Source organism: Sebastes umbrosus, chromosome 18, assembly GCF_015220745.1.
Source record: "Sebastes umbrosus isolate fSebUmb1 chromosome 18, fSebUmb1.pri, whole genome shotgun sequence".
Lineage (NCBI taxonomy): Eukaryota > Metazoa > Chordata > Actinopteri > Perciformes > Sebastidae > Sebastes > Sebastes umbrosus.
Window position 1 is genome coordinate 65,001 of NC_051286.1, and position 10,000 is coordinate 75,000.

The following is a 10,000-nucleotide window of genomic DNA, read 5'->3' on the forward strand; positions in this document are numbered from 1 at the left end:
ACAGGAAGTGATCATCTCTCTGGTTCCTCCACTAACAGGAAGTGATCATCTCTGGTTCCCTCCACTAACAGGAAGTGATCATCTCTGGTTCCTCCACTAACAGGAAGTGATCATCTCTGGTTCCCTCCACTAACAGGAAGTGATCATCTCTCTGGTTCCTCCACTAACAGGAAGTGATCATCTCTCTGGTTCCCTCCACTAACAGGAAGTGATCATCTCTCTGGTTCCTCCTAACAGGAAGTGATCATCTCTCTGGTTCCTCCACTAACAGGAAGTGATCATCTCTCTGGTTCCTCCACTAACAGGAAGTGATCATCTCTGGTTCCCTCCACTAACAGGAAGTGATCATCTCTCTGGTTCCTCCACTAACAGGAAGTGATCATCTCCCTGGTTCCTCCACTAACAGGAAGTGATCATCTCTCTGGTTCCCTCCACTAACAGGAAGTGATCATCTCCCTGGTTCCTCCACTAACAGGAAGTGATCATCTCTCTGGTTCCCTCCACTAACAGGAAGTGATCATCTCTGGTTCCTCCACTAACAGGAAGTGATCATCTCTCTGGTTCCCTCCACTAACAGGAAGTGATCATCTCTCTGGTTCCTAACAGGAAGTGATCATCTCTCTGGTTCCTCCACTAACAGGAAGTGATCATCTCTCTGGTTCCTAACAGGAAGTGATCATCTCTCTGGTTCCTCCACTAACAGGAAGTGATCATCTCTCTGGTTCCTAACAGGAAGTGATCATCTCTCTGGTTCCTCCACTAACAGGAAGTGATCATCTCTGGTTCCCTCCACTAACAGGAAGTGATCATCTCTCTGGTTCCTCCACTAACAGGAAGTGATCATCTCTGGTTCCCTCCACTAACAGGAAGTGATCATCTCTCTGGTTCCTCCACTAACAGGAAGTGATCATCTCTGGTTCCCTCCACTAACAGGAAGTGATCATCTCTCTGGTTCCCTCCACTAACAGGAAGTGATCATCTCTCTGGTTCCTCCACTAACAGGAAGTGATCATCTCTCTGGTTCCCTCCACTAACAGGAAGTGATCATCTCTCTGGTTCCTCCACTAACAGGAAGTGATCATCTCTCTGGTTCCTCCACTAACAGGAAGTAATCATCTCTCTGGTTCCCTCCACTAACAGGAAGTGATCATCTCTCTGGTTCCCTCCACTAACAGGAAGTGATCATCTCTCTGGTTCCTCCACTAACAGGAAGTGATCATCTCTCTGGTTCCTCCACTAACAGGAAGTGATCATCTCTCTGGTTCCTCCACTAACAGGAAGTGATCATCTCTGGTTCCCTCCACTAACAGGAAGTGATCATCTCTCTGGTCCCTCCACTAACAGGAAGTGATCATCTCTCTGGTTCCTCCACTAACAGGAAGTGATCATCTCTCTGGTTCCTCCACTAACAGGAAGTGATCATCTCCACTAATGAACACCACTTTATGATTTATGAAGTGTGAATGTAATCAGCAGTAAAGGCTAACGTTAGGCTCTAAACCAGCTCCACCACGGTCACATGACTTCACGTCGCCGACACTAAGCTGAAGGCAGACGAGTGTTCGGCGTGATGACGTTTAGTCGTCTCATTTAGACACTTGTTAGCGTCCGTCTTCTTTAGATTTCACCAGAGGGGTATTTACTGATGGAAATGGATGCAACATCTTAGCCGGATAATATTTGATTATATTATTAGTTTTGAGAAGAAGAACCCAAAAGAAGGTTTGTCAGAGTAGAAACTCTAATCCGAGTGTAACATGGTAATCCTGGAGGATTATGACAGGATGGGTTTGAATCGGTCTCACCTCCTGTGTTTCCACACTCTTCATTATAATCTCATAAAGACATGGAAGTGGAAATGTGCTTTTCATACAGCAGGGAACACGGAGCGTGCACGGTGCTGTACGGAGCGTGCGCGGTGCTGTACGGAGCGTGCGCGGTGCTGTACGGAGCGTGCGCGGTGCTGTACGGAGTGTTTCTAAGAGGAATGAACACACAAAGAGAGCCGAGACAATCCAGTCTGAGACAGCAGAGAGAGAGAGAGGCTGTAGAGGGTCAAGGTGAGGACACAAAGCTCTGCTGAGTCCACTCTGAATCCTTCACCGACCGTAGACGTCCACGCCGTCTCACTGCTGACAGACAGAAACCAGAGTGGTGGGAAAATAAATAGATTCACGATGTATCACCGTTTCTAAACAGATGTTTAACACCAGGATGGATCTATCTGCTTCATGTGAGTCTATGTGGAGCTAGAAGGAAGTTACCGCTTTTATTGTGGTAGTCTGAGTAACGTGACGTCATATCCGTTCCGTATCCGTCAACCAAAACAAACCTCAGAGAGTCTAAAACGCTGGAGGGTCATCATGGATACGACCTGCACCCTCCCATGTTAAATCCAGCGTGGTAAACACTACACATCCAGTAAAGGATGGAAACACTTTGGGTTTCACACATTGACAGGAAAAGCAGAGCTACACAGAGCAGAGCTAAAGCTGCACGCTAACTCTGTCACGGACAGGAAACGTTATGGTATGGAGGTAACGTTATGGTATGGTGGTAACGTTATGGTATGGTGGTAACGTTATGGTATGGTGGTAATATGGTATGGAGGTAACGTTATGGTATGGAGGTAACGTTATGGTATGGAGGTAACGTTATGGTATGGAGGTAACGTTATGGTACGGCGGTAACGTTATGGTATGGCGGTAACGTGGCGGTGGAGCCGGCTGTCGCTACGACTGTAGAGCACCCATATACTGACATTGTGTTCTCTGCATTGAAACGGCCCCGATGGAGCTGACCATGGATGGATAAAGAGAACGGAGCTGACGGGAGAGCTAGAGACCACCTTGGAGAAGTTACAGGAAGTAGACACGTGGGACTACGTCCGCTTTCATCAGAGTTCAGAGTGATTGACAGCTGCTTAGAGACGGCAGACTCCAGATCAGCTCCGATTGGTTGTTCTCCTCCGGTATGTGAAATCTTGCAGATGCCGTTAGGAGCACCGGAGGACACCGGAGGACACCGAGGACACAGAGGGACATGATGTTTCAGATTACCTGTCTCATGCACTACTGAGTTTAACTATAGTTTAACCTGTGAACCACAACGTCCCTGGTTCGAGCTTTAATATCCTGCTCTCTCTCTCTGTCTGTTATCCAGTGAACTGATCCTACAGGAAGAACCAACAGCTATCCGTAGTGCATTAGTGGCTGTAGAACAGCCAGCGGGGCTCCAGACTAGATCCGTGCAGCATCCTGTGCTACAGATTTGGATCCCGAGGCTCGTGGCCTACATGCTTTCTGTATTTGCTGTAAACCAACGGTGTCAGGGTTGCCATGACGAAGAGTAAATCTGAATCCAGCGTTAACACGGAGGACGAGGAGACAAAAGGAAGGAGAGCAGATGACTCATTACAGGCAGAACTGGAAGATCAACAGAAAATAAAAATGATTTTGACTTCTTAGATTGATAAAAAGGGCAATTCAAGAATGTCATATAATCTTATTTCAGGATGTTAAAGTCTGGTTTTCCCTCATCCAGGATAAATAATATTCTCAAGCTCTATTTCATTATTAAACTTATTTCAAGGTAAAATGCCTCGATTTGTCACCGTTTCAATCTTTCGTTTCAGCTGATGAGAAGTGTGAGATGATTGTCACACTAAAAAATCACAAATATATATGTATATATATGTATATATACATATATATTTATACTGTGACAAAGATGATTTAATGGCTTAATTAAAGATCAATCTTCATAAAACTATGCAAGACAAAAATATGTAATATTTGAAACGTATGGCCTCGGTGCTGAATTGGGGCCAGATTGTTGCAGGAATAGTCAGCGGTCGTGTCTCTAATGTGAACTCCTGGTTTACTAAATATTCATCTTTAATCTTCTGTCAGTCAGATTGTTCTGAAGCAGTAGATCACATGACCTGGTTTAACTAGTCAAATAACTGAGGGCTGCTTTCATTTAATAAAGTCTACAATATAATCATGCTCTTTTCAACAATTTAGTTATAATAATTATTATTCTCATTATTATTATTATTATTATTATTATTATTATTATTATTATTATCATTATTATTATTATTATCATTATTATTATTGTCATTATTGTTATTATTATCATTATTATTATTATTATCATCATCATTATTATTATTATTATCATCATCATTATTATTATTATTATTAATAATAATAAGGAAAATAAATATCATTACAACCTTTAAATGTGTTTTCCCATCCAGAGGAAAATAAGTTGATGATTTTCAACGTGTAAAGTTTATTTCATTTGTCAAATAAAGGTAAATGAAATGAGCTTATAGTGTTTTTTACAGCCGATGATGAGCAGCTGTTTGTGTGAGCGGCTGCTCAGCTGGGAATGACTCAGCGAACAGCCTGCATCAATAATTCAGGCTGTGATCTGTGTCTGGAGAGACGTCACAAACGTCTCCTATATGAACTCATAGTTTCACCTCCACGCTGAGCTGACGCTGCAGAAACCTGTTTACAGACGGTGGAGCTATAGAAATATAGAAATATGATATCTATTTACATTATTGTATAGAAGAAGGTCTATTCAGCTCAAACTGATTAACATCTGGTTCTGTTATTGTGATTTATTATCTATATCCAGCTGTTAAACCTTCTTCTTAATCATAAACAGGTTGGATGCATGTTCAATCTATAATACAAATATTAATATATATATATAATATTTGTGATTAAAGTTCTAAACGCGTTGCTTTAACTCTCCATTATGAAGTCAATGTTGAATGTTGTTTAGCTTGGTTTCACTTTCACTATGAAATAACCTGATTGTTCCGTCTGATATGCGATATGATTTGCGGTATTAGAGGGAACGATCAGTTTGACATCATTATTCATATATTAAACATTAAAATGATTATGGTGTGTTAGTGGGGATCTGTACCAAACAGAGATGTCTCCTTAATATGAAGTGTCTCTGCTGCACCACTACATTCAATCCTTTAAGAGTTGTTGCAGCTCCTGCAGTCGACCATATTGGGATTACATTTAGATAGATTGTGCAGCCCTACGATGGAATCCTTTCTGCAACCGGCTACGATCTACCGGCAAAATGACGGCTCCGTTTACGGCACAAAAGGAAGAGCGTCACCGATTGTGCAACCAGAACAGGAAGAGGGTAGAACTTTGGTTTGAAAGCTGAGAGCAGCATCCGACGGAGGGAAAGAGTTCGTCCAATCAGGAGCCGAGTCCCTTCAAGCATGGAGGTGATGGGGTGATGGAGGTGATGGGGGTGATGGAGGTGATGGAGAGGATGGAGGGGATGGAGGGGATGGAGGTGATGGAGGGGATGGAGGTGATGGAGGTGATGGAGGGGATGGAGGGGATGGAGGTGATGGAGGTGATGGAGGTGATGGAGGGGATGGAGGTGATGGAGGTGATGGAGGGGATGGAGGTGATGGAGGTGATGGAGATGATGGAGGGGATGGAGAGGATGGAGGTGATGGGGGTGATGGAGGTGATGGAGGTGATGGGGGTGATGGAGGTGATGGGGGTGATGGAGGTGATGGAGGTGATGGGGGTGATGGAGGTGATGGGGGTGATGGAGGTGATGGAGGTGATGGAGGTGATGGGGGTGATGGAGGTGATGGAGGTGATGGGGGTGATGGAGGTGTTGGGGGTGATGGAGGTGATGGAGGTGATGGGGGTGATGGAGGTGATGGAGGTGATGGAGGTGATGGGGGTGATGGAGGTGATGGAGGTGATGGAGAGGATGGAGGTGATGGAGGTGATGGGAGTGATGGGGGTGATGGAGGTGATGGGGGTGATGGAGGTGATGGAGGTGATGGAGGTGATGGAGGTGATGGGGGTGATGGGGGTGATGGAGGTGATGGAGGTGATGGAGGTGATGGGGGTGATGGAGGTGTGCTCTGCCAACGTCAGAACATGAAAAATAGACTTTAAAGGGAGTGTTAGTCAGAATCCATAATGTGTTGTTAACAGCTTCACCTGTGTCCGTTAAGTCAACTAAAGTCAGCGTCCTGTTGCTGGCGCTTGTGCTCGCTCTACATAGACATGAAGGAGCATCGCTCAACACAGTGAGGAGACACACGTCAGCTAAAAGCACAATATCACTCTATATTTCAGCTGCTTGGCAGTAATGTTAGCTGACCAGACCAAGGTCTCTCCATGAATCAATGCTGATCCTAGTGTTGGCTTTTCCCGCCTCAGCCTCCCGACCGCGGCCGGAGGGAACGGGGGAGACGCCGGAGTTTTGGTCGGAGACGATAACGTTTCTCTCTGCGGAGCCCCGTCACTTCACAAGACACGGGAAACCTCTGTTGGTCTGGAGGAGCTGCAGCAGTTATTTCTGCACAAACGTCCACTGAACATTCACTAGATATTCTCAGAGCTAAACTAACTCTTCTGCAGTGTGGAGTGAGCAGCATGCACGTGAGAGGTGGAGAGAGAGAGAGAGAAGGAGCGTGGTGTGTGAGTGAAGGCAGGCAGAGGAGCAGAGGAGCAGAGGAGCAGAGACTCCGGTCCTGGAGACCAAAGCTACGGTCTCCCCCGCGTCCTCCGACCGCGGCCAACACTGTTTAACAGCTTCACTAGATACAACCAAGAGGTTTTGGTGCTTCACTGGAGTTTGTGTTGGAGTCTGAGTCTGAACAGCGGAGCATGCTGGGAGTCAGTTTGGACGCCTGCTAACCAGCCACTAACCAGCCACTAACCAGCCACTAACCAGCCAGAGCAGAGCGTGTTACCTGCAGCCCCTCGATGGCCAGCCTCAGCATGCTGGGAGTCAGCTTGGACGCCTGTTTGAAGGTGAAGTTGCTCCAGTCGATGATGAGGATGAAGCCGTTGACCTGCAGCTCCGGATCTTCGATCATGGACTCCAACGACAGCAGGATCGCTCTCAGGATGTCCACGAAGGTGTACCTGAGGAGGACAGGAGAGCAGGAGATCTGAGATCAGACAGAGAGGAAGACAGGAGATCTGAGATCAGGAGATCTGAGATCAGGAGATCTGAGATCAGGAGATCAGGAGATCAGGAGATCAGGAGATCAGGAGATCTGACAGAGCAGTGGAGAGATTTTATGATTGTCCGTTCACCGTCGGAGGCCTGAGAGATAAACTATGTTTTCTTCAAGAAGTCAAGGTCACACAGGGTGAGTGATTGATATATCGGAACCTGACAAAATAAATAACTAAATGACTCAATAGATGAATAAATGTGTCATTAAATGCAACAAAAATAATATTAAAAATAAATGTAGCCATTAACTAATTGATCAAATGTGACAGAAATTGATATTTCTGTTTTAATTTGCTTCTTTATTTACGTATTTAGCCTTGTATTAATTCCTTTCTTTGTTTACTCTTCTGTTTAATTTTCACTTGTATTTATTTTTATTAATTTTTAAATGTATTTATTTACTTTTGCATTTATTTATTAATGTACTTATTTTTAAATGCATTTATTTATTTACGTATTCATTTTTGCATTCATTTTTATATTTATTTTAAATGCATTTATTTATATATATATTTTTGCATTTATTTTAGATTTATTTTTAAATACATTTATTTATTTTTGCATTTATTTTATATTTATTTTAAATGCATTTATTCATTTATTAATGTATTTCTGCATTTATTTCATATTTTAAATGCATTTATTTATATTTATTTTTAAATGCATTTATTTATTGAAGTATTTTTGCATTTATTGATCTCTGCATGCAGATTTTACCTTTATGCATTTCATCCCTTTTTATTTCCCCAAACTTATTTATTTGTTTTCTTTTCTTTATGTATTTCTGCCTCATTATACAAATGAGGAGTCCGTCACTCAACGTGTGTCATGTGATCAGAGCACATGTCCTCCCTCCTTTCCACGCTTCCCATTCATTGTCTATGTGAGCAGCTGTGCAATGCATTCTGGTGGTGGCGGCGCGTTGCGTTTCGAGAGATGGGGCGTCACGACGGCCGCTGCTCATTTGCATAAACTCGCGGTCTCGGCTACTTTATCCTAATCAGGGGCGTCCGGCGCGACTCGCCGTCTCTGGAAACTCTAGAAACTGTTAAACAAACCGTCGATCTAAAATAAAGACGGATTCATCAACAGGATTATTTCTACATTAAATGTTTTCAGAAACATCTCAGTGAACTATTTTCACGCTATACGAGAAAAAGGTTTCCAAACGAGCCACCATGTTGGTTCCAGTTTGAAAGCTGAGAGCAGCAGCCCACGGAGGGAAAGGGTTCGTCCAATCAGGAGCCTCGTGTCTAACGGCAGCCCATCAAGCGTCCAACGCTGAGAAGAGAGGCGGTCCCTCGTGTCCTGCCGCGGCGGAGCATCAGAGGATCATCATACTCCCAAACGGGAGCGTACATGGACGCATAGTAGCTGTGTTTATAATGTCGGTTTGGAGGACGCGCTTCAGGCAGACGCAGACGCAGACGCAGACGCAGACGCAGACGCAGACGCAGACGCAGACGCCACCTTGTGGTAGTAAACTAGTGAATGACCTCATACGTACGGAGTCTTCCTACAGACCTGCTACAGATCACTTTACTTGTAAACCTTAAACCCTTTGATGTGGAGTTAACATCGGAGTTTACAGAGTGAGTTCTGTGTATCTACAGATCGTCTGTAATTTAGTGACTTTACACAACACAAATATATAAATGCATGTCTGTGGATGATGGTTCACATTAATACAACTATTAAAGTCCAATAACAACGTCCCCAAGTTTGTTCCTTCATCCCTCCTCTTCAGACTATCAGCTGCTGTTCCTTACCTGTCTACCAGGTGTGATTATGAACCTCAACACGCCCTGCGGAGCTGGATGAGGCGAGGAACCGACCTCTCTCTGAGTGGTTCCTGACCTGCTGCTCACCTGTTCCCACCTCCCTCATCAGCCCTGCAGTCACCTGACCTGCTGCTCACCTGTTCCCACCTCCCTCATCAGCCCTGCAGTCACCTGACCTGCTGCTCACCTGTTCCCACCTCCCTCATCAGCCCTGCAGTCACCTGACCTGCTGCTCACCTGTTCCCACCTCCCTCATCAGCCCTGCAGTCACCTGACCTCCTGCTCACCTGTTCCCACCTCCCTCATCAGCCCTGCAGTCACCTGACCTGCTGCTCACCTGTTCCCACCTCCCTCATCAGTTACTCCGTCCTCACAGCGGTCCTTTATCTCTCCTGTATCGGGTATTTTTCATCAGATGTTCTGTATCTGATGAACTATTAAAGATAAACGGTGTTGTGTTGTTGGGTTCTGATCCCTCTGAGGCAGATTTAGTGATTTGTGATTCTGGGTTTTATATAAATCAAAGTGACTTGACTTTTCCCAGTCTGGTGTGACTGTCCTCCACAGAGCCCTGACCGGAACCTCCATCCAACAGCTTTGGGATGAACTGGACTGAGAGCCAGACCCGATCCCTGCTGGACCTCACTGATGTCTCCCTGCAGCCGGGCTGCTCCAGACTCTGCTGGACAAACTGAACCCAGATCAGCGGAGGCTGCTACAGCAGCAGATTACCGCTCATACTCCATCAACCAGACTCAACCAGACTCCATCAACCAGACTCAACCAGACTCAACCAGACTCAACCAGACTCCATCAACCAGACTCAACCAGACTCCATCAACCAGACTCAACCAGACTCAACCAGACTCAACCAGACTCCATCAACCAGACTCAACCAGACTCCATCAACCAGACTCAACCAGACTCAACCAGACTCAACCAGACTCCATCAACCAGACTCCATCAACCAGACTCAACCAGACTCAACCAGACTCCATCAACCAGACTCAACCAGACTCCATCAACCAGACTCAACCAGACTCAACCAGACTCAACCAGACTCCATCAACCAGACTCAACCAGACTCAACCAGACTCAACCAGACTCCATCAACCAGACTCAACCAGACTCCATCAACCAGACTCAACCAGACTCAACCAGACTCAACCAGACTC

The 10,000-nt window shown here is 45.1% G+C and overlaps 1 protein-coding gene across 1 annotated transcript in view; it reads right to left on the reverse strand.

The window, feature by feature from the left end:
* clvs2 (clavesin 2) overlaps positions 1 to 10,000 on the reverse strand; it is a 22,648-nt gene that overhangs the window by 10,521 nt on the left and 2,127 nt on the right. The window contains exon 2 of the mRNA XM_037751608.1: positions 6,773 to 6,947. Within this exon, the coding sequence (XP_037607536.1) occupies positions 6,773 to 6,947 (175 nt within the window). The remainder of the gene's footprint in view (positions 1 to 6,772; positions 6,948 to 10,000) is intronic.